Source organism: Phragmites australis, chromosome 13 (genome assembly GCF_958298935.1).
Source record: "Phragmites australis chromosome 13, lpPhrAust1.1, whole genome shotgun sequence".
Lineage (NCBI taxonomy): Eukaryota > Viridiplantae > Streptophyta > Magnoliopsida > Poales > Poaceae > Phragmites > Phragmites australis.
The window spans coordinates 10,017,741-10,042,887 of NC_084933.1; the positions used below are offsets into that span (position 1 = coordinate 10,017,741).

General features: G+C 45.4%; 2 protein-coding genes across 2 annotated transcripts; both read left to right on the forward strand.

Annotated features, from left to right (window-relative positions):
- Positions 1–2,438: 2,438 nt before the first annotated feature.
- On the forward strand, positions 2,439–11,932 carry LOC133887835 (probable L-type lectin-domain containing receptor kinase S.5). Its single transcript, XM_062327820.1, has 2 exons — positions 2,439–3,844; positions 10,529–11,932. Exons 1-2 carry the CDS (start codon positions 2,572–2,574, stop codon positions 11,386–11,388), a joined length of 2,133 nt encoding a protein of 710 aa, XP_062183804.1. The 5' UTR covers positions 2,439–2,571; the 3' UTR covers positions 11,389–11,932.
- Positions 11,933–23,719: 11,787 nt separating this feature from the next.
- On the forward strand, positions 23,720–24,232 carry LOC133889406 (uncharacterized). The gene has a single exon (XM_062329938.1). The coding sequence runs from the start codon at positions 23,720–23,722 to the stop codon at positions 24,230–24,232; it is 513 nt and encodes a 170-aa protein (XP_062185922.1).
- The last annotated feature ends 915 nt before the right edge of the window (positions 24,233–25,147 follow it).

Below are 25,147 nucleotides of genomic sequence, written 5' to 3' on the forward strand. Positions count from 1 at the left end.
GAAACATTAGGGAACATTATGAATTGCTTCTAACATGCAAGGAGCTAATATGCGCCAGGTAAGTTTGTGCGATACAACACATGAATTCTTGAGTTGTGTGATGCATACATAAAAGGGTTGTTACTTTGTTTTGTTTGATTGAATTAGTTTGTGCTAATATGATCCTATATAGCTTACGGAAATTTTTCTTACATGCAACTCTAACCAGGCGAGAGCAGCTTGAGCAGCGCCCATCGTGAGATCGCAGCTGGTTGTTGGGACTTGGACTGGAATTAACGAGGGGCTGGACTCATGGAGTGAATGAATTGGCTTGGTTCATCGAGGAAGGGTAGAGATGTCAAATCGAAAGCTATTTATGGCTGCCGAGTTTTGTGTTGCAGACAGGGCTGGACAACAAGCTTGAGGCTCACGAGGTAGCTCGGGCTCTTGGAGGCTTGGCTCGGCTCAGCTTGACTCGTTATCCAAACGAGCTGAGCTCGAGCCACCTTATTGGCTTGTTTCTAAATCGAGCCGAGACAAGCTAGCTCGCGAGCAACTCGCAAGCCAAACGAGCGTATGCCCTTGCCTAGGTCTTCTAAGTCATCGGTCTCATCTCCCTTCCCCGTCCCTACTCCCCAGTCCCCACTCTCGAACCCCACGCCAATACGCCATGTTGCCATCGCCCGTATCATCTAGGCCATCGTCGTCCGCACCATGGAGGTCACCATTGCCCATGTCATGCAGGCTATCGTCACCCATGCCATGGAGGTTGTCGCCCCATATCGTGCTGGCCGCCGTCACCCATGCATGCAGGAGGATGGTGGTGAGATTCAGCTAGTGGAGGGCAGCATGACCGCCAGCGTGACATGGGGAACCTATCGCGGTGGTTTCCAGATGGCAAGCTTGGCCAGAGCATGGCTGGCATGATAGGGGCGGCACAACGATGCTTGGCTATTGTGGAAGACTGGGCTAGCGGCATGCCAAAATAGGGGAAACGAGTGCACGAAAGGAGGGTGACCCATGAGGCTCACCATGAGTCTGGAATGAAAAAGGAGGCTCAGACATGGTGGCTCATCGGTGAAGGGGTAGAGCAAGTTGCCAGAGCCAGAGAAGAAGACATCGTCGGGCTTGATTTGAACAAAATTTGATGGAATCCGATTACGGAAACATCATGCACACTCCTTCCTTGCTTCCTTCCGCTCGAGTTTGATGGATCCAGTGGTGGCGCGTTGGAATCGTGTGGCGGCATGTCGGATCTGGCGGTGGTTCTCTGCTTTGTGCAGTGCTTCTCTCTATGTGTAACACATGCTAGAGGATAAAGGAAAGAGAGGGAGAGAGAGAGCAGAGGGGAGGGGAGGGGATAAGGTCCATGTTGTCAAAGCTTGCAAGCCCTTGCGAGCTGGCTCAAGCCAGCAACAGAGCTAAGTCAAGCCAGCATTTTCGCTCGGTTTGGAAACCGAGCCGAACCATCATTCCACCAAGCTTTCACGGGATCGGCTCGGCTCGGCTTATTTCCAACCCTAGATGCAAAACCCAGAACGACATGTAAATCCGAATGGAGGGAATAATTTTTGTGGTTAGTCATTTGCATCCTTTCCTTGTTAGAGAGGTACTTTTCATTGAGGACTTCAATGAAAATAACTAGTCAATTCCTCTGAAAAAACAAAAATCAGTCCATTTATGTTCATGATACACAATAGACTTCAAAAGATTCTTAATTTATCACCTGATCGACATAAATAGAAATAGAAGGCTCGGTGTTGGTTGTTCTTTATTGTACAAAAAGTCATCTTAAATTTAAAATTGTAGTACACAATAAGCCACTACCTAATTGTTTAATAAATAAAATCAATCGTTTTGTTGGCGATACACAAAAATTCTTTTTCGTAGCCACAGATATAGTCCCCGAGCATAGTAGGCTAGTAGCCATAAATAGTATCACCATTAGGCCTGCAGCAAACTCCAGGTAGGTATAAACAAACTGTGCGTGTTTACTATACACGGGTGCTAGGGTTCATGTGTCTAAAATGGCGTGAGATTTCAGCGACCGTGTAAACGCCGATGAGTTTAGGGGTTTAGGGGTTTAGGGGAGGGAGTTAGTGTTTAATGTTTCGGGGTTCACCGGTGACTCCGGGGGTTAGAGGGAGGTTAGGTGGCCGCCAGACCAGTGGTGGGCTACAGCGTGGTGATGCGGCGAGGCGGTAGTGGCGCCACTAGAGCTGCGGGTGATAGGCGGGCGATGGGCTGGCGGTGGGTTAGGTTAGCGGCGGGGGCGATGAAAATGAGTTGATTAGCATGTCGGCGGGCTCTGGGCGCTAATTTTGTGGCAAGGTGCCTCCAGAGATGATAGGAGGCGGGGAGGGAAACGGGCTCCACATCAGGAGGAAGAAGAATCATAGTGCACGTTTGGAAGAAGAAGCATTGAGAAAGAATGAAGGAGCACAAGTGTCGGGTCAAGATCCGACGGTCTATACGCGTCACCTAAAGAGAATGACGTTTTCAGGCAACTGATAAATAGCATAACCCGTTTTACGACCCTTAGAACAAGTACTGCTGCTGCACCACCATCCACCCTCACAAAGGTCGTTATAGATGAGTTATCCAAACATGCCATGTTTATGCATCCTCCTCCTACTAGCTCTGCTCTCGTGCTTGGTCAAGTCGTCAGCAGCATCTGCATGCAGCTGCTGTGACGAGATGACCTACAGCTTCCCTTCCTTCAGCCGCGGCTCATCTGATAGGTTGGCGCTCTTCAAGGACGCAGGAATCAGTAATGGTGCCCTCCATCTCACTCCAGACACGAGGAATCACGGCAAGTCCGGTGCCGCGCTCCTGCCAGCTCCAGTCACGCTCTGGCGCCACGACTCCCAGGGGGTGAAGCAAGACGCGTCCTTCGAAACCTTCTTCACCATGAACGTCCAGTACTCACCGGCCGAGGAAGCTTCAGGGCGGAACGGCGACGGCCTTGCGTTCGTCATCGTGCCAACCCTCAACGGCCCACCTCCGGGCAGCGAGGGTGGCTTCCTCGGACTCACCAACAACACCTCGAAGGTTACCTCTCCTTCCAGCAGCAGCAGCTTCATCGCCGTCGAGTTTGACACAGTGAAGCAGCCGTACGATCCTGACGACAACCACATCGGCCTCAACATTGGTAGCATCATCTCCGACTACGTTGTCCCACTCTCCCCTCTGAATATTACCATCGCAACGGATCAGGCAACTGCGAAGAACTACACGGTGTGGATCAAATACAATGGCGTCGGACACCATGTATGGATATACATGGATGTCGAAGGCCGGCCGAAACCAGACAGAGCCCGCCTTGAGGCGCCCCTCAACCTTAGCGACCACGTCCCTCAGAAAGCCTTCATTGGTTTCTCGGCATCAACTGGGGTGGGCTTCGAACTCCATGCTATCTTGAGCTGGAACCTAACAGTTAATCTTCCTGACGACGGCCTTGGCATCGACTGGAAGGTGATACTGCCTGCAGTTCTTGGGGCAATTGCCATTACGGCCATCATGAACATTTTTGTAGCTGCCTTCTACTTCAACTCCAAGTACAAGGCGCTCAAGATGGAGCTGGTGCTGTCCGAGGCTCTCCGGCGCCTCCCCGGTATGCCGAGGGAGTTCAAGCACGCCACAATGAGGAAGGCCACTAACAACTTTGACGAGTCTAGGAAGCTGGGCAAAGGCGGGTTCGGCGCTGTTTTCAAGGGCACGCTATGGTCGGGGAAGGATGGCGCAACATGCGTAGAGGTTGCGGTGAAGAACTTCACGCGGAACGAAAACCGGTGCTACGACGACTTCCTCGCTGAGGTCCACATCATCAACCAGCTGCGCCATCGAAACATCGTGCCACTAATTGGTATGTTATTCATTCAACTCTAATATCTCAAATTTGAAATTTCGTATGGATTATGGAAAGATATGACTCCTCATATCAGACAGCAAAGCTCTGTCAATCAGGTCCTTCTTGAAAAGGACATGAAAAGAAAAGGAGAGCCACCATTGGCTATAGCTAGCTAGAGTCAGTCAAACATAATTGTACTTGTACCTCATCCAGTCAAAACATGTGAAGGGGGGGGGGGGGGGCGGAATCATTTTCTCCGATCAGTACTTTTCATGGGTAGAAATTAAACCTTCCCGGTAGCCTTCAACAAAAAATTACTAGTCAATTCCACTAAAAATAAGTTTGACAGCTTATTCCTTCACTCAATACAGAACAAGTAGTCATAAACTGTCCTTGTTCATCACACGATAGGGAACGACTTATAGTAGACCCACCGATGTTGACTTTTCTTACTGTGGATAGAATTGAAAATGTAGAACATCATGGAAAAATATGTGCTACAAATTATAATAATTCACTACCTTATTTTCAATAAAAATTTAATAGACTTAATGGTGATAACAAAAAATTTAAGAAATCAGGTAGTGCCAACCACCTTAGAGGTGTAATCATGCATTCTTGTTTTAGTTAGCGTACCAAATGATTACGTACTCCATGGAACTTTGCAGAACCTTTAAAAATTCAATTCTGAAATATGATTTGTTATTAGAACAAAAAAATATGTATGTTTAAAACTGGCGTGAATAGCATTTGTGTTTTCCTTTTGCCATTTCCATTTTGATTCATCATTTGTCAGGACCTTCTCATTTTTTCCTTTCTTAGCAACCAATCAATAATGACTTTTTAGCTTGAAATGTCTGATATAGGTAAATTTAATTGAAAAGTACATGGAAAATATTCTTAAATTGTTGTTCCTTAGTGTACAAAGTTTACTTAAATTTAAAATTTTAATAAACAACTACCTAATTCTTGAATAAATAAAATCAATAAATTTGTTAATGTGTAGCAACATTCAGAACCGTTTGTTCTGAAATTCCAACTGACTGCCAATTTTGGTTGACTCTTGACTGCCTTATTGAAATAAACACAAGAAAAGGTGGATTACAAAATGTTTTGAGAAAACTTGTTTTGTTAGGATTTACTTTGCTATTGTCTCAAGTTGAGCTGATTGATATTTTTTGTTCAGGTCACATCAACGAGTTCAACTAATAAAGTGTTCGATTACAAGTCAATACGCCTAACATAGTTTTGAAAAGAAATAATACCAAAGAAGGCATACCGTATATTAGATTGATCTTTTGTAGATCATCTAGGTCCATGTAACACAAAATAATTTGCGTGCATTCCATTTAATTTGTAACAGGGCAATGCGGAAAAATATAATGCAGCTGAGTTGTTGGAAATATAGACATGCAAAACTGTTTTGTTAAAAGCAGGTAGGACAAGTTTTTCAAAAAAAAAAAAACATATTATGAGTTTTACCCAAAACCAATTTTCATCATATCAGTTTTCTAATCTCCTACCAAACATAGTTTTAGTTTTTATGCCCTTAACTACATCTAACAAAATCTATTTTTAATAGCAGAATTAGATTATTTTAGTCTCTACATCATATGATGCACGCATCTGTTTATTATTACAAAGTTGCAAGGAAAATCCGACACACTTGATAGCAATAAAAAAAATCTCAAATCCTTTGACATGGCTAACATACTTTAAATAGATCCTATTACTAAACCGACATTCATGTCTGCCAGAAAATTCCATCACAGTGGTCTCCAGCATTCAGCATGCCACTTTTATGTTGTGATGGTCTTCATCCTTCTATAGCAAGGACCAAAAATGAATTCAGTGTATACTTTTGAATAAATTTGCATAGAAAAGTGAACTTGTGCCTTGTCAAATACAACATCATTATGGTTTAACTAAATAGCTCAACAAAAAGCACTTGCAGCAACCAACTTTTGGTAATTTAGTCTTTGGTTTACCCCATTAAACATGTTTCTAAACATACTAGAAACACTTGTCGGAGGATAAATACCAAAAGTAACTTGTACCACTCTCAATAAAAAGGATTTTTATTGGATCGCAAGGTTTATCAAAACCAGATTTCACTAAATGTACCAAAGTGTTTTTTTTTTTGTTTCTACATAACGACACCTAACCAAACACAATTTAGTTTAGAGGCAATGTAAGGGAAGTACCGAATGTTGTTTTTGTAATTTAGATGAAACAATATAACATCAGTTCTTTGATTGCCATTTTTCTATGAAAACAGGTAAGTGGGTCATCTAATACATGGCAATTCTGCCCACTCATCATCCCATGCTGTCAATACCAACCTACAAAATGAAGGCATAGTGTTATTGTAAGATCAATTACACGCAAAATATGTAATCAGAGGCGGCATGGATAATTACGGAAGCCAAATTTTAAATTTTACTTCACCATAATCAAATATTCAATTTAATCTCATAATCAGTTCAGGACAGACTGCTATCAAGTTACTAAAAATGATATACAAAAAGATCCGTTAATCTGATTGCCCTAATATTTAGAAAGTAGAAACTAGAATGTTACAAAACTATTCTAACAAGTCAATCAAATCTCTAGATGAAGGGTTATAACTTTCGCAAGCAGACTGTGACAGTTGGTGACAAAAATAGATTAAGCCTTAAATTTGCAATTATGCAAGAATTACAAAACTTCAACCAAAAAAACATTTTAGAACTTTACCTTGATAGATTTTGGATGGATTAAACCAAGATAAATTGTAGTGACCGAAGGATCCACTAAAAATCAACAACGAACGACAAAACAAAAGACGTGAAGAAAGAACAGAATTACCAACTCATCAAGTTTCAAAATTTTATCTTCATTACATGGATGATTTCACAAGATGCATCTACATAGCATCCTTAAAAAATCACCACAAAATTCTAAACCTTAGATAGGTTTTCTTTTTCTTTCTCTGTTTCGGTAGTGTTGGTTTTGTCATCCGAACAATAGCGATTGCTACAGTGTCCAACATCGATTCCTGTTGATGCTTCATCTCACTGGGCCACGGCCAATGGCACCAGGCCGGCTTCGCCAAACCTGGGCCACTGCTATCCAAGCCGGGCGTCATGCCCCCTGCTCGGGCCGTCGCCCCCGGTCGTGCTAGGCCTTCGCGCACCATCACAGTAGGTCGGCGCTCCACGTGCATGCGTATTGCTAGGCCGCTCTTTTTTATTTTTATATTTTTAGATTAAAAATTTAAATAAATAGATTCCTCAGAGCAACATTTGCAAAACTAGGTGCATGCCGCCTCCTGAAAGGGCTGCAGCCCTCTCAGAGGGCGGGTAGGGGCAATTGCCTACTGAGAGGGTGGGTAGATTCCAACCACCCTCTTGTGGGTGAGTAGGTCTTTTTTTTTTAAATGTATACAATCGCTCAATATTTGAAAATGATATGTTGCAAAATTTGGAATTAAAATGGTTAAAAAGTGACCCGTATGGAATAATGGAGAAGCGATATTTTGGACAAGTTTACGTATTGTTAGGAGGATACAAAATCAATATTTATGATTAAATTATATATGTGAAGCACTCGCAGCATATTACGCGGCAATGAGGTTACAAACGGCGACAAATATAAGATTATACATATGGTGGAAAACATTATATGAGACTGTAACCACGAAGACACGACGACAAAAAAAGGTAGCATATACGGTTCGCATAAAGACCTACTTAATAGTGTATCACTCATAATCATAACATGTCTTAGGGAGTGGAAACATGTCGGGTTACATTAGATACTCTCTACTGAGTGCACCTAGGATATTTACCCTTTCGTAGGGCATCGAGACCTGCCGCCTTAGCACGACGGGCCCTCTCCCGCTTCCTTGCCCTCTCAGCTTTGTGGGCCTAAGCCGCGGTATGGTCATGCGTTGCCTTCCTCATGCGCTCTTCTTCCTGCCGCTTCAGGCGTGGTTCCTCTTGCTGTTGCACGTACTCCCGACGTGCGTAAGCTTCCCTCCTCCACCACATGGTCATGTCGACCCACCGCTTCTGGTCTTCATTTTGCTCAATGTCGAGCCATTCAATAAAGTCACAGATAGGTGGAGGAGACTGGACAAATAGAACAAGATGAGAGATTAGTAAAACAGTGTGTGAAATCGGGAAAGATGTGGCTGATCTTTGTTGCTATACCAGTGGATACTCATACGGTCCATGTTGAGGCTTGTCGTATTGGTAGTTGGCACACATGAAAAAGCATAGCTTGTAGGTGTAGGAGATGTCCTGGGACTCGCAAAACGTACAACGGTCACCACAGAAGCACATCGGTGGTTCGACCCCCTAGGGAATGAAAATCCTCCAATGTTTCTTGAGTGGGCTTGGTGGAGCTGAGGAAGACATTGCAGTTGAGAGAACTGAGAAATGAGTGGTGTATCCATGTATGAAGGTGGGGTTATTTATGGTGGGGAAGGCAGGAGCATTGGATTCCGTCTTAAAGAAAGGAGTGGGTGGAAGGGCTTAGCGGGGGGCAGGACCATTGGATTCCCTCTTGAAGAATGGAAAAGTTGTGACATTGATGCTGGATAGAGATTCCATGTGTAAAGATACATGTGTTGTCATTTAATTTTTGGTAAAAACTGTCTCATGTTGTCATTTCTTGTCTATAGCCTGCGCAAGGATAAATGTGTTGTCATTTCATGGTTAGAATTGAGTGGTGCGGTCAATTCGTGTCTGCAGATTACGCTAGGACAGAGGTGATATCATTTAATGGTTAAAGTTCAGTCGTGTGGTCACTTCGTGACTAAAGTTAGACTCCCGACAGAGTTTTCAAGTGGTCACTCTTGTATAAGTAGCTTTGTAAGAAATATTTTTCTAGGACTATCGTGAACGGTTCATACATAGCCGAGGACGATAGAAAGTAGCATGTGATCATGTTGGATTAAGGACGATAGAAAGTTTTTTATTTTTATATTTTTTATAATTAGTATTTAAATAAACAGACTTCTGATGGCAAGATTTGTACAAATAGGCGTGTACACACCCTCTGAACGTGCTACAGCCCTTTCAAAGGGCGGGTAGGGCCTACACCTGCGCCTGCAGCCGTACCGCCCCTTACCACCTTTTGAGAGGGCGGTTAGCCCCCTTGCCACCTTCTCCGGGGGCAGTTAGCCCTACTTCTTGAAATTTGTTTTTTTAATTTAACTTTTGTATACGTCAATTTGAAAAATAGTGCACATTCATTCAGTGATAAATAATAGTTGTGCAAAAATTGGTCAAAACAGCATCATGAAGTAGTTACTTTTTGGAAATTTTGGATCGATTTAAATTTATCAATATTTGTTTATTTATTTGATGTAAAATTGTATAAGGAATTTTTTAGTGACGTAATGTTGGAAGGATACAAAATCTAACTAGCATAATTACAATTGTTCAACAAGTTAGATTTTGTATCCTTCCAACATTACGTCACTAAAAAATTACTCATACAATTTTATATCAAATAAATAAGTAAATATTACATCGATCTAAAATTTCTAAAAAGTAACTAATCTGTGATACCGTTTTGACCATTTTTTACACAACTATCATTTTTCACCGAATGAATGTACACTATGTTTCAAATTGACGTACACAGAAGTTAAATTAAAAAAAAACATATTTCTAAGCGATGGGGCTAACCACCCCCTGACCGTCCTCTCGTAGAGTAGTAAGGGGCAGTACAGCCGCGAGCGCAGGGGTGGGCCCTATCCGTCCTCTGAGAGGCGGTAAGTGGTGGCGCTACTACCGTGACATCTTTATCACTCTCTGAAGGGTTGCAGCTCTTTCAGAATCGGTAGAAGTATATTTTTACAAATCTTACCATAAAAAGTCTATTTATTTAATTATTAGTTATAAAAAATAAAAAAACTCTTGCGTCAGCAGCTCACGGGCCGTCTCCTAGTCGGCCAGTCCAAGCTCCATCTCTTGCTGGGCAAGTATGACTCAGGCCGAACTCCAGCCATAGGCAGCTACGGTGACGTGAACAGTGCCAGCACACTAACATGTCTTTTTTATATTTCAATGCACAGATACTCATGTGTCAATTAGAATAATATTTCTGTGTCATACGTTGCATGATCTTCCGCATTATAGATCGTAGATTTCTCAGGGTGCAATTTAATTTTACCATATTGTAGTCCATATATTTCTCGTGTACGTCTTATGGTGTGATTATCTTCGCGTAGAACATTTTCTAGCCCAAACATCCTGTGTGACTGTTTTGACCTTAGTTCTTCTCTGAACCTAGTCCCTGCCACCGGTCACGTCCGTTCTCAACACACACCTGTAAATCAACAAAACCAACAATCAATTCCGAGCGCAAATTATTCAAACTTGACTCATATCAAACTACATAACACCACTCACAAGGTGTAATATATCAAACCACAAATACCATTATGCTACCATGATCACTTTGCACTTTTGCTAATTTTAGGATAAAGCCAATTTTCTGCCTACATGATCTCACAGTTATTGTGCTAAATTGCATAGTCATTCAAGGTGCTGGTCAAACTTTGGTCCAAAGATCAGACTGCGTGTGGAACGGACATTTTCCTTTGTAAAACATTAATTCAAGCAATTTTTTACATGAAGTAACTGCATCTAGATATTATGGCGTCATGTCAGTAATTAAGAGTTTGATTGTTGCTGTTCTTCACAGGTTGGTGCTATGAGAAGGGGGAACTCCTGCTTATTTATGAGTACATGCCCAATGGCAGCCTTGACCACCATTTGTTCCCCAAGGAACAACAAAGAAGTATCCTTGGATGGACCACCCGCTATGACGTCGTCGTGGATGTAGCCGCAGGGCTCCACTACGTCCACCATGAGCATGAGCATATGGTGCTCCACCGCGACATCAAAGCAAGCAACATCATGCTTGACTCCGCCTTCCACGGTCGCCTCGGTGATTTTGGCCTCGCACGCATCGTGGGCTTGGACAAGAACTCCTACACGGACCTAGGTGTCGCCGGCACCTGGGGCTTCATCGCGCCGGAGTACTCGGTAAGCCACAAGGCCACACGCAAGACGGACATTTATGCATTCGGGGTGTTGATCCTGGAGATCGTCACCGGGAGACGAGTGATCAGCGAATTCCAAGACACATTTCAGCTGCTCACTGATTGGGTCTGGAATCTTCACCGGAAGGGAAGGCTGCTTGAAGCTGTTGACGGCAATGTTATTTCCACGGAAGAGTTCGATGAAGATGGTGCCATTCGGTTGCTGCTCCTTGGGCTGGCATGCACCAACCCGAACCCGTTGGACCGTCCTAGCATGACCGATGTGGTGCAGGTTGTCGCCAAGTCAGTGCCAGCACCAGACGTGCCGCTTGTGAAGCCCACGTTTGTGTGGCCACCGGAAGATGAGATCCCTCACGAATCCGATGGCATCTCGGCAATGAGCGATCTCGATGGAAGCAATTGGGAGGAGATGTCAAGCAGTGACGCCCTGGCTGCAAGTGTCATCATCAGGCGCAAGGCATATGGGTTGTCTCGATCGGCTGAGTTGTGTTGCGTGTAGTTGTGCGAAACTGAAAGACGACAATTGTGGAATAATCTCGGTTTGATCTATTCCTTTGCACACTGGTGCATATATATAGGTACAGCTTGAGCTATACATGGTAACCGTACTATGCATGGTAATCGTGCTATACATGGTAACCATCAATGAGATTACATGTGCTAGCTATACATGATAGTTAGGATCGGGCACCATTAGGAGTATTACCGCTCGATTAGGAAGGAATCACGTTATATATGTTGCCTTACAAGGAATAGTAATTAACAGAACGTGAAATCAGGAAGGTGATCTCCAGCTCGGTCAGGCGTGATCTTCGGCTGGTGACAGGAGATAATCCAACAGAAACTTCTGCACTCACCGGATGATCTTTTCTGATCTATTACCTGTCAGTGGTCAGCGTGGTCAGCGACGTCATCAAACTTCAGCAGACAATCTTTTGAAATTTTTACCTCAAATATGTATATATAGAAGATATGTGAAAATAATATCGTTTGATTTGTTGATATACTTTAGTGACATACATTTTTTTAATATGTTTAGTAGTGTACTATATCTTCTATTTTTGAGACAGACTAAATGAAGTCTCTTGATATTTTATTATGTTTACAAGCTCATAGGGTTCGTTATATAGTAACTGTAGTCATGTAGTCGGAAATTTTGTTACTGAGTATCAGTAAAAGGTTTCTGCAACATGTTTTGGTGGCAGATTGCTCATCGCTCGGGCAACTGGTCAGTTATTGTGTTGGTTCGTTTTCTACTCAATTGCCGAACAACGCTGTATGAAATCCAACAGAAAAGAAGAATTCGGTGCTAATAGCAGTGAATAATAGATGATCTCCACCAAGAGAAGGCTGGACTAAAACCAATGTGGCCAGTGCTTGTGTTGAGCAGACAAGGGAAAGCCGGGATCTGGATGCTCGACGAAGATCATACAGGTATAGTTGTATTTTCCAGCATGGTGAGTCCTGTTTCATTGTGCAGGCTCGGCTGAGGCAGATTCAGAGCCTGTCTGGAAGGTCTTCGACTCGCTTCTCAATGGATAATGCCACAATGGGTGGATTATTCATGGTGGTCGCGGCTTGCAATGCAGCTGCTTCAGAGTCTATAGCATAGAAGCCACTTAAGAAGTGACTTACGATTGCTTTAGGACACATGTTAAACAAAACATGTCCTAACAATTATATGCTTATAAACATTCCGAAGTATGCACATAACTATATGGAAGTACCTTTGATGGTGAAACTTATATATTATTTCCATATGACAAGTCCTAATAATTTTGTGTATGTTGATGGTCAAGCTTTTAAGAGTTTGACAGCATGCTTTCTAAATGAAATGCAAGAGAACTGAAGCATGCTTATTGCCTTGACTAGCCATGCTAGCTTCAAGTCAAAGGGAGGCAATAGCTTGCTTGCTTACCAGGAGTCCAAAATTCTTTCTTCCCATGCAAAGATTTCCTTGCCCACCAGTTGGACAAAGCAAAAGCTAGACCATGGGATTAAGCATTCACCACTCTACAACTCATTTAATTATGAGATACAAGACGGCCACCATCGATCTCTCGATTTGGTGAGACTAGCTACAAGATCTTTAGCGTTCTGACCACACAAAATTAGCCATTCATTTCCACACGAGTTTAATGTAGGCGAGGCATTCAATCTCATCGGTGACGACCTTTTCAGTGGTTTTGACCTTTAAAAGGCATACCGCATTATTAGTCCACCTGTCACCATTAAGACAGAATAAGTGAAATTAGACGGTGTGTTACAAACGTTTTTTTATTCATCACTGACAAAATACCCTCAGACGGTTGTTAAGACAGACGTGTCTATAGCAGGACCATCATCTATGTATGCCTGAACTCCCAAATTATTTTTATAAATCCATCTGTTACTATCATATACGATAGACATAAATAGATTTTATGAAAACCCATCTATATTTAAAAACCTGTGAATGTTTTCAAATTTGATTGCTCGTCTCTCCAGCCTCTTTTGGCTTCCCACACACACACATCACTCGTCTCCCCTCAATATAAACCGACAAGGAGTATTCTTCTTCCTCACTTGTTATCCTAGTGTTCATATCTTCCACTGCACTGAGAAGCATCATCCTCACTCGCGTAGCATAGGAGAAGCAAGATCTCGGGGCCGAATACCTTTCACTGCACTGAAGTGAGTATCATATGGTTCCCATCATGATTTAGTTAGGGTTTGTTCGGTTTTAATTGCTTCGATCTGTGTAACTGATAGCAAAGCCTTATTTTCATCATAGATTTGCAATGGCGCAGTTCACAACAATCAGGCAGTGGCAGGATGGGGTTATCCCTATAGCTGCTTCAACGGTGTGGATGTTTGACGTTGACTTCGGCCGGGTGGACTTCTTCTTCTTCATTGTTGTTGGAACAATTTCCATGAATAGTAGCCAAATGGGTTTATTCCAGGCAAAGAGAGAAGAGTGGAGATGAGAGGCATCAACATCCTCTGCCCTTTGACCTCATGGGTCCTTTATATAGGTGGGGGAGGAGAGGTAAATCTTCCTCTTTAACCTTTGGTGGGGTACAAATATTACAAGGAAGCTCTTGGGTCTTTATATGGGTTGCTTTGTTACATGGGCTGAGGCTATTCTCCTAAAAGTAGCCCCTCAACTGTAAGTTCTGATGGGACAGCGTGGCGAACAACTACAACTAGGAAAAGACCCAGAATTATGGTTGACGTGTACACCTCGCTAAAAACTCCATCCCGAAAACCCAGTGGAAAAAGGGCATGGAGAAAAGAGCACGTACATCGCGTTGGTTTTCTTTACATGATTGATAGAGCTAGATACACTCTTATAACTACGCTTTGTCTTGCTCGACGAAGGGGTCGTCGGCAAAGGCTGAGGACTTTGGTGCTTGGCGATGGTACTTCTTCCTCCGTAGCTGAAATCGAAGGTACCTCTTTGTCCCGCTCGGCAAAGGGGGTTTTAGCGAAGGCTACTGCCAAGATTTCAGCAGATGCTGCTTCAACAAAGTCGACATAGCAGAGATTGAAGGCTGCTGGCGTGGTTCACTGTAGCAAAAATGGCCTTATTAGGCCATGATTGTGATTTTGGTGAGTAATGACAATATATTCAATGGGACAGACATGTTGAAGGGATCGGTGGTGTCCTAAGAGGGGGGGTGAACTAGGACATTTAGAACTATTTTGGCTCCAAAAATAACACAAGATAAACCTATATCAAATTCTATCTAAACATGCTCTAGGTTTATCTAGTGTGTCTACTCTATCGATTGAAGCACTTGCAACCTATCTAAGAAGGTAAATTGCAAGAATGTAAATACGGAAATATAAATAAGGTAGAGAGAGAAAACTCGGCCCAAGGATTTTTTTCTCGTGGTATCTATGGCATGATGCCACCTCTAATCCACGTTGGAGCTCCACAAAGAATATGCTCCCGGTCGGCACCCGGTCACAACTTTTAAGCCATCAAGTCACAAAGATAAGATCTCCACCTAGATAAGCCACCAAGTCACCAAGGCAAGATCTCACCACTAGCCTCTCTTCCGGTTCCTTGCCATCGTGATCACTTTAGAGCTTGAGTCACCAAGGTAAAGGTGTTCGTGTCCCCGCACAATCACATTACTGTCGCTCCACACCTAGTTGGAGGGTCAATAAGCTTGCCAGTGAGTCACCAAGACTCCAAGGTGTCGACGTACCACTTGGTACAAGGTTGGATCACTCCTTGATCCACTCTCTAGGCAGCAATCACCTTGCAACACTCTCTCTAGGCCTATAAGCACTAATCACTCTCTAATTGTGTGCTTAATCGCCTTGAATGATCACTTTGAGTACTTTGGTGCTTGGATGTTTTCTCAGGCGTACATGAACTTCTCTAGACTCCAGCACATTCAAATGGCCGAGTGAAGGGGTATTTATAGCCTCAAACCTGCACACTAGTTGTTAACCCAATGGCTCTGAAAAGCTATTAACACCGGATGATCTAGTGAGAACAGTAGTACTAACACCGGATCATCCGATGAGTACACTCTCGGAAAGTTGGAACCCCACTCAAGCCTCTGTGAACATCAGACACACTGGTGTATACTTCATCTCCATCACCGGACTATCCGGTGAGTTATTCTGGGCCATCCAAGCATTTCTTCCTTCTCTGTGTAAATTGCTTCGGTGTATGCATCCGGTGCTTATCACTTCATCAGCGGGCTATCCGGTGAGTTGCCTTCAGCCAACCGAGCCAATGCAGCCCTCTCTGAAAATAATGCTCCGATGTTACATAGCCTTCATCACCAGACCATTTGTTGTCTTGAACTTTGTTCTGTTTCTTTGCACTGTTCATTATCCGGTGTATTATCTGGTGTTCATTCTATTCACACCGGTTCATCCGATGGGTTGAACCTCCGATCTTCAGCGGCTGCATCCTTCTCTGGTAATAATGCTCTGGTGCATTTATCCTTCTCAACACCGGACCATCCGGTAGGTTAAGCCTTCTCTTCTTTTCTCTAGAAATGCTTCAGTGCAACTCCCACTGATCATCGGACTATACGGTGAGGCATATTATTCAGCGCAGCACCTTCTTTGGAAGAATTACTCCGGTGAGCACTCTGCTCAAACACCAGACTTTTCAGTGAGGTCTTCAGGCTTCTCTCCCATTTGACAAATATACTCTGGTGAGTTCAACACCTAGAGCACCAGACCATCCGTTGAGACAAATCTTCCTGAGACTTCTCCAATTCAGTCCAACTTTGTCCCAGCTGCGGTGGCTTCTTCATGTATTGCATCCATGAGATCTACTAACATATATTCTAGACAAACATATTAGTCCCATTGACTATGTTGTCATTAATAACCAAAATCACAATCATAGCCTAATAGGGCCATTTTCGCTACACATGTTCGTCAAGAATATATGTTAGTAGGGATCATGGATGCAATACATGAAAAAGCTAGCATAACTGAGACAAAGTTTGATTGAATTGGAGAATTCCTAGGAAGATTTGCCTCATCTGATGGTCTAGTTCTTTGGGTGTTGAACTCACTAGAGCATATTTGACAAAGGGGAGAGAGGCCTGAAGACCTCACCGAAAGGTCCGGTGATCAGAAAAGATACATATCGAAGCATTTTGTCCAGAGAAGGTTGCAGCCATTGAAGTTGAAGATCAAAGCACTAGATGGTTTGGTGATCAATATGTTGCACACCGAACAATGAACAGTACAAAGAGGCAGAACAAAGATCAACGCATCGGATGGTCCAATGATGAAGGTTGTGCACACCGGAGTATTATTTACAGAGAGGGTTGCATCGGCTTGGTTGGCTGAAGTCAACTCACCGGATAGTCTGGTGATGAAGTGATGTGCACTGCATGCTAACACCGGAGCAATTTACATAGAGAAGAAGGAAATGCTCAGATGGCTTAGAATAACTCACTGGATAGTCCGGTGATCGAGATGAAGTATACACTGATGTGTCCAGTGTTCACAGAGGCTTGAGTGGGGTTCTAATGGCGAGTTTGTGAGAGTGTACTCACTGGATGATCTGGTGTTAGTACTAGTGTTCCCACTGGATCATCCGGTGTTAACAACTTTTCTGAGCCGTTGGGTTAATGGCTAGTGCGCGGGTTTGAGGCTATAAAGACCCCTCCACTCAGTCGTTTGAAGGAGTGGCATGCTGCTGGAGTCCAAAGAAGTTCATGTACACCTGAGAAGACATCCAAGCCACCTAAGTGCTTAATGTGATTATCCAAGGCGATTAAGCACAAGATTAGAGAGTGTTTAGTGCTTATAGGTCTAAAGGAAGTGTTGCTAGGTGATTGCTGCCCAGAGAGTGGATCAAGGAGTGATCCAACCTTGTACCAAGTGGTATGATAGCACCTTAAAATCTTGATGACTCACCAGCAAGTTTGTTGACCCTCCGTCTTGGTGTGGAGCAGTGATGAGAATCTTGTACGGGGATGAGAAGACCCTTGCCTTGGTGGCTCAAGCTCTAAAGTGATTACGACGGCAAGGAACCGGAAGAGAGCTAGTGGTGAGACCTTGCCTTGGTGGCTTGATGGCTTATCCGGGTGAAGGTCTTGTCTTTGTAACTTAGTGGCTCAATAGCCATGACTGGGTGCCGACCAGGAGCATATCTTTTCTAGAGCTCCAACGTGGACTAGGGGTGGCATTCATGCCATCGATACCACAGGAATAAATCCTTGTGCCGAGTTTGTTCTCTCTACCTTATTTACGTTTCTGCATTTACATTCTTGCACTTTACCTTCTTAGATAGATTTCAAGTGCTTTTATCGGAAGAATAGACACACTAGATAAACCTAGAGCATATTTAGATAGAAATTGATATAGGTTTATCTTGTGTTGTTTTTGGAGCCAAAATAGTTCTAAGTGTCCTGATTCACCCTCCCTCTTAGGACGTCACCGATTCCTTCAATTGATATCAGAGCTAGGGCTCACATCTAGCTCTACAATTTATGTTAGAGCTTCACACCGTTCACAATGTTTTACCAATTCAAGTGGCATTTGAGACTTAATCTCATTGTGATTGGTTAGGCTTCACTGCCTAGTGAGTTGTGACGTTCGGGGTTGGAATGGATTCTCATAGTGCTTCACTTTTTGATGGCACAAGTTTCCCTCGGTGAAAAATTCTAATGACTTGTAATTTTCAAGCCCAAGGGTTGGATGTTTGGAGAGTCATCGATGATGGGATGCGACCTCGCATCACCAACAAGGAGAGACAATTAGATGCATTGGCCAATAGTATCTTTCTATCATCTATATGTGTTGACGCATTTAATCGTGTTTATTCTCTCACCAATGCATATGATATTTGGATTAGTCTCATTGAAATACACGAAGGAACAAAAGATGTGCACAATGAGAAATATCATATGCTTGTTACTAAGCTCATTGGCATCAAGCAATTACCCCATGAAAATGTTAATGATTTGTACTCACATTTGAATATTCTTGTCAATGAGATAAATGGGTTAGGTTTCCAATTGAAGATGATCAAGTGGTGAGAAGAATACTTCAAGCTCTTCTTTGGAAGTACAAGTTGATAGTCTCCATCATCTACGATACTAATGACATCAAGAAGATGACTCCAAGTCGAGTGCTCGGTAAGATCACTGCCCATGAGATGACAATGAACATGTAGGTGGAAGCTTCTTCCTCATCAGACACCAAGCACCTTGCTCCCACAAGCAAGCAAGCTCAATGCCAACACATGAAGGCAAGGATGAGGAGACAAGAGCAAGAGTCAAGCTCAAGTGAAGATGGTGGAGATGAAGATGGCTATGAAGAGGATAATCAAAGCACATCAAGTGATGAAGAAATTGATCCTAAGATGGCCGAGCTCTTCTCAAAGTTAGAGAAGAATATGAAGAGGATCAATGTCAAGGTTGATCATCATACCTCCATTGAAGACTTGGTCAACACAATTGATCATATAAACAAGGAGAAGAAGACTAAGATCAAGAAGAGGGAGACAAAGGGGAGAGCTAAAGCACTTGCTAGAATAGGAAGATGGATGAGTGATGATAAAGATTCAAGCTCAAGTGATGAGAGGATCACCATTCATTCCTCCAAGAGAAGCTCTTTCTCAAGGTCGTCATCGTGTAAGTCATCACGCAAGTGCCTCATGACCAAAGGTATGGATAGTGATGTAAGTGATGATGAATCCAATGAGGATTCTCCCTCCTATGATGAACTCCTTCATTTAATCAATAAGCAACGAAGGGCCCTTAAGAAACAATCAAAAGAGTTTAAGAAATTTAATACACTTAATGACATTCATGCTACCTTTGTTTCTAATTATAAACAATTATTGAACAAATTTAATTTACTAAGCAAGGAGCATGATGAGCTTAAGGCTAATTTGAATGCATTGAATCTCAAACTAAGATCCCTTTGAAACAATCTATCTCTCTATTTAATTTCAATCCTAAGGTAGATGTTTCTACTTCTTGTGATGATTTAATTACTTTATCTAGCTCACCCTTTTGCAATGAGATTTGTGTTGAGAATGTTATTGTAGAACCATCTAACAACCTCATTGCATAAGAGAACAATGTGCTTAAGCAAGAAGTGAAGAATGTAACACCCTGGTTTTTAGAATTTGGAAGTTTTATTAAAATTTCCCAATATTAGTAAGTAGCTTCACTAGTAGAATAGGTTTAAAATCTATTATCATAAACAATTGCTAAGAGAGGTAGGATGCCACCCAAGAAGAAGACCACCAAGGCCACGGTGATGGCAACCGACCCCCGGTCACACCTGTACAATAGTCCTGGTGACCAGGCATAGGCCGCGCTGATGATGACCCCCCAACTGGGGGGAGCAAGGGCCTTACAACCACCACCGACCCAGCCATGACCACAGCTGCAGTCAGCACGGAGGGGCTCCCTACCTTAGAGACCCTGCAGCAATAGCAGCAGCAGGGCAGGGTCCCCGCTGCACCCCTAGGGGTCGCAGCCAATGCAACCGCCGAAACACCATTCCTCCCAGCGTCAATCACACCTAACGGCACTCCTGGCCCGTATGGAGGAACTACAAACGGCCCTGTGGGTCGAGTAGCAGGCTACCCGCACGACCGTCGTCGCCCCCGTTATGACTGGCATGGTTCCGATCTAAGCTCTACGGGCCCATAAATACTTTGACCTCCAAGCCCTGCACGTTCGGATTCTGGAGCCGTGGAACCGACGTCGCGAGGATCCCCTGCAAGACTACGACTGTGCCCTGCAGCCTGACCTGCAGAGGATGCCCTTCCTGGAGGGTTTTCGGACCATGAAGCTACCTAAGTTCAGGGGCGATTCAGACCCTGATGAGTTCGTCCGTTTCTACGCCCTCGCCATAGAAGCTAACAGGGGCAGACCGGCCACCATGGCTAGATGCTTTCCTCTCACCTTGGAAGGGGTGGCCATATGCTGGTTCGGGGCACTGGACCCTGGCGCTATTCACACCTGGTCCCAACTCTGAGACATATTCTGTAGCAACTTCTAGGGCACCTTCATTGAGCTAGTAACCTTGAGAAGCCTATTCACTATCAGACAGGAGCCAGACGAAACACTCCGGGATTACTTCCGAAGGTTCGCCCAGACCAAGGCCCAGATTAGGGGCATATCGGACTCTTTGGTTATCGATGACGTGACCCAAGGCCTGGCCGAAGGCCCCCTATACGATCGGCTGAACCGATGTGCCATACGCACAGTGGAAGCCCTCATGAGCAAGTTTGAGGAAACTTCGCCGTAGGCGGTCACGAGCTACCAAGACTTCCTGGGTCAACCCCGAGAAGTCACCCTCGAAGGTAGGAGCATCACACGCCCCCTATCCCTAGCGAAGAGGGGCTCCGAGGAGGCTCATACCTTTGGGCCTCAAAGGGGGTGGCAGCGGCAACGCCGAAACATCAACAATATCAGTCCCAGCCGCGGGGCTCCAAACCAAAACCACCCTAGGGGACACGGTCAAGGACGCCCCAGGGGCATCTTGGAGCGAGGCCGTGCTCCGAATCGGCGCTCTGAGGAGGAATCCTGGTGCACTCTACACGGTGCGGGATGGGAACACAACACCGACAACTGCTGGACCCTCACTACTTTTTGAGAAGAATACCTTGGTAGGCAGGCAGCCTTCACCTCAACTCAGGGGGGCCACCCAGGAGTGGTCCGAAGATCGCAGGCTATCGGCCAGTCGGCGGGTTGATCATGTGGCCTTGCAGAACCCTCTGCTGCTGGCCCTACTTTCTCCGCCCCTATTATCCGCAAGGTGATACAACAATGAGGGGGCAGAGGGCAAACAGATCGTCCTTGCTATAACCGGTGGAGGGAGCTCTAGCTACACTTCGAAACTGCAACGGTGAGACTATGCACACAGGGTGTACCACATCGGAGCAACAAACATCCATCGATAGGCCCCCGAATGGACCGATGCCCCCGTGACATTCACCATCGACAACTCCGAGGGGTGAAATTTCCCCATTCCGATTCCCTGGTCATCTCAGCCAACATCGCCGAAGTTGAGGTCCGGACAATACTGGTCAACGGAGGCAGCTCGATGGACCTCCTATTCATACATGCCTTTGACCAGCTCCGAATCCCGCGGAGCCGGCTCTCGTCAGGCCACAGACCCCTCTAGGTGTTCAATGGGCCCCCCTCAAAGCCCTGGGCCAGATAGAACTCCCAATCATCTTCGGCGAAGGCCCCGCAGCACAGACAGAAGTACTCACTTTCGACGTTGTGGACGTACCTTACGCCTACAACGCCATCCTAGGACGAGGAACCCTGAACAAGTTTAGAGCCACGCCCCATCACAATTACCTCTGCTTGAAAATGCCTGAACCCTAGGGACCGATAGCCACGACAACCAAGACCTGACTAGGTGCATTGAGTACGTGCAACCTACTCTACTCCCCGGTCGCCACATCCATGCAATAACCTAGGAGGGCTCCAAGGACCCTCCGTCAGCATATCCCAGGGACCACGGCCCTCCGAGGCCACTACTAGAGGGAGACATAAAGTGTGTCCCCGTACACCCAGACCAACTCGACTGGGCCTTCCAAATAGGGGCAGACCTCACCTTCGAGCAGGAAGCCCAGCTCCTGGCCGTCCTACAGGGTAACCTCGACATATTTGCATGGTCACCACAGGACCTCTCAGGAGTCGACCGCTGCATTATCGAACACTCTCTCTAGGTTGACCTGAAGGCCCGTCCCGTACGCCTGGGGCTTCGCAAACTCTCCCCATAGCGGGTAGAGGCTGCAAAAGAGGAGGTCTAGAAGCTCCTAAAGGCCGACATTATCCGAGAGGTAATCCACTTTGACTAGCTCTCGAACACAGTCCTGGTCAAGAAACACAGTGGGAAGTGGCGTATGTGTATCGATTTCACATAGCTAAATAAAGTGTGCCCTTGGGACCCATACCCCCTTCCTCGCATCGACCAGCTAGTAGATTCCACCGTTGGCTGTGAACTACTAAGCTTCCTAGATGCCTACTCTGGGTACCACCAGGTGTAGATGGCGATAAAGGATGAGGGAAAGACCAGCTTCATTACCCTCTTCGGGGTATACTGATACGTCCGGATGCCCTTCGATCTTCGAAATGCTGCGGCCACCTTCTCACACCTAGTACATAAGGTACTGCAACAGCAACCGGGCCGTAATGTCGAAGCCTACATGGATGATATTGTGGTAAAAGCCGACTTGAAACCAACCACATCGCCGACCTGCAAGAAACATTTGGTAGCCTTTGGTCTGCATGCATACGACTGAACTCAGATAAATGCGTATTCGGCGCCAAGACAGGAAAAATGTTGGGATATCTCGTCTCCCGGAAAGGCATTGAGGCCAACCCCGGCAAGATCTGGGCCATCACAGAGATGTCACCTCTCACCAATTCAAAAAAGTACAACCCTTGGCTGGTCGCCTCGCAGCCCTCCGCTACTTCCTCGCCAAATCCGCCGAGCATAGCCTCCCCTTCTTCAAAACGTTGAGGGGCTCCGAACTGTTCAGCTGGACTCCAGAGTGCCAGGCGGCATTCAAGGCCCTCAAGACCCACCTTTCCCGCCTCGAGGCACTCGCAATGCCCCTCCTTGGCAAAGGGGTGCTCCTATACCTGTCCGTTTCTGCCTCTGCCATCAGCGCCGCCCTGGTACGGGAGGAAAAGAGTGACAATCACTCTGCTCATAAGGCCATATACTATGTCTCAATGGCCTTAGCTAGAGTGAAGATGCGCTACACCAAGCTCGAAAAAATAGCATACGCCCTGCTGATAGACTCACGCAAATTACGGAACAACTTCCTTGCCTACGACATCATTGTCTCAACCTCGTACCCACTTGGCGAAATGTTTCACAATTGGGAGGCAATGAGACGTATCGGCAAATGGGCGAAAGACTTAGCCCCCTTCATAGTAAGGTTTGTGGCCCGCACCGCTATCAAATCCCAAATCTTGGTAGACTTCATCGCCGAATGGACTCCGGCACCCGCCGAACCCACCACTAAACCTCCCCAAGACACCTGGACAATCTACACCGACAGAGCATATGGCTCCATAGGCGTCGGAGCTGGCGCGATCCTCATCTCCCCAACAGGCCAGTAGGTCTAGTGCTGCTCACTTGAAGTTCAAGACAACTAATAATATAGCCAAGTACGAAGTCTTCCTCTTAGGCCTTTGGAAGGCCCGAGCATTAGGGGCAGCCAGAGTCTTCATCCAGACAGACTCTCATATCATCGCCGGCCACATCGACAAAAGCTTCAAGTTCGACATCCGAACATGGCAAGATACCTCAAAGTCATTCGTAAAGCTGAAGCACACTTCTGCGGCATATCAATACGCAACATACCATGAATGGGCAACGGCCAGGCAGACGCCCTGGAAAAAGCTGCCGCCATGGGCAAAGACCCATCGTTGGGCACCATCCTCGAGACACTACACCAACCAGCTACTAAAAGTCTTGATGAGACAGTCGCCACCATCCTCCCCATCGAAACCACCAACTGGAGAACTCCCCTCTTATCCTTCCTCAGTGGAACAGAAAAGCCGAACGACCCGGTTGCACTCCGCCGCATTCAGCATCGTGCCAGGGGCTACCGTCTCATACAAGGTGCCCTTTACAATACAGATGTCTGCGCACCCCTCCTTCGCTGCATCGCTAGACCAGAAGGGGCCAACCTCATCCAGAAGATACATGAGGGCCTTTGTGGCAACCATTTGGTGACTCGCACCCTCCTCCAGGGGCTCTACTGGCCTACAATCATGTCTGATGCGGAAGACCTCGTTTGCACCTGCCAAGAATGCCAATGGATGGGACGACGAAGCCACCGGCCCCCACCTCCCCTACAGCCAATCGTTCCCGTCTAGCCCTTGGCTTGTTGGGGGCATGGACCTAATCGGTCCATTCTCTTGTGTCAAAGGAAACCTTAAGTACGCAGTGGTAGCATTGGAATACTTCTCCAAATGGACTGAGGCTGAGCCCCGCACGATGATCACATCGAAGAATGTCTAGAAATTCTTCTGAAAAAACATAATATGGCACTTCGGCGTCGCACGATAGCTCACGGTTGACAACGGCACACAATTCGACTTTGGGCCTTTGAACAATTCTGCGATGACCTCGGCATCGAATTATGCTTCACCGCAGTCAGACATCCTCAGTTTAATGGGGCCATTGAATGGGCCAATGGTAACATTCTTTTTGGCTTACACCACCGACTCATCAGCCTGGCTTGAGGCCTATGGGTCGAGAAACTCCCCAAGGTTTTATGGTCCCTCCACACCACCATCACGCGAGGCACAGGGTTCACCCCTTTCCGCCTCCTATATGGCGACGAAGCCATGACCCCCACCAAGGTCAAGGGATGCTCTCTACGGGTACAACTCCCACAAACTACTGGAGAAAGAGAACTCTCACTCGATCTCACAGAAGGAACGCGGCTCCGTGCCGTCCAGAACCTAGATCACTACATCGCGAAAACCAAGGCCTGGTATGATCATAAGGTGGCACCACGAAGCTTCAAACCCGGTGACTTAGTACTTCGATGCGCCCTGGCTCCGGGAAAATTGTACAACAAATGGGAAGGCCCATACCTGGCCCTCAAGTCTAATAGACTCGTCTCCTACCACCTGGCCGACACAGAAGGAACCCCCTACCACACATTTGGAATGCGGAGACCCTCCGCAAATACTATGTGTAGGGGCCCCCAAACTTCGTCCTTTCTAAAGGTCCAAAAACAAATAAAACCATAAATTACCCACCCACAAATAACTACCTTACCT

What these genes read in the sequence shown, in the direction of transcription:
- LOC133889406 (XM_062329938.1), top strand. Translation starts at nt 23,720, where the DNA reads ATGGGCAACGGCCAGGCAGACGCCCTGGAAAAAGCTGCCGCCATGGGC.
- LOC133887835 (XM_062327820.1), top strand. Translation starts at nt 2,572, where the DNA reads ATGAGTTATCCAAACATGCCATGTTTATGCATCCTCCTCCTACTAGCT. An exon ending in AAACATCGTGCCACTAATTG is followed by an intron (nt 3,845 to 10,528) that starts GTATGTTATTCA and finishes TGTTCTTCACAG; the next exon opens with GTTGGTGCTATGAGAAGGGG.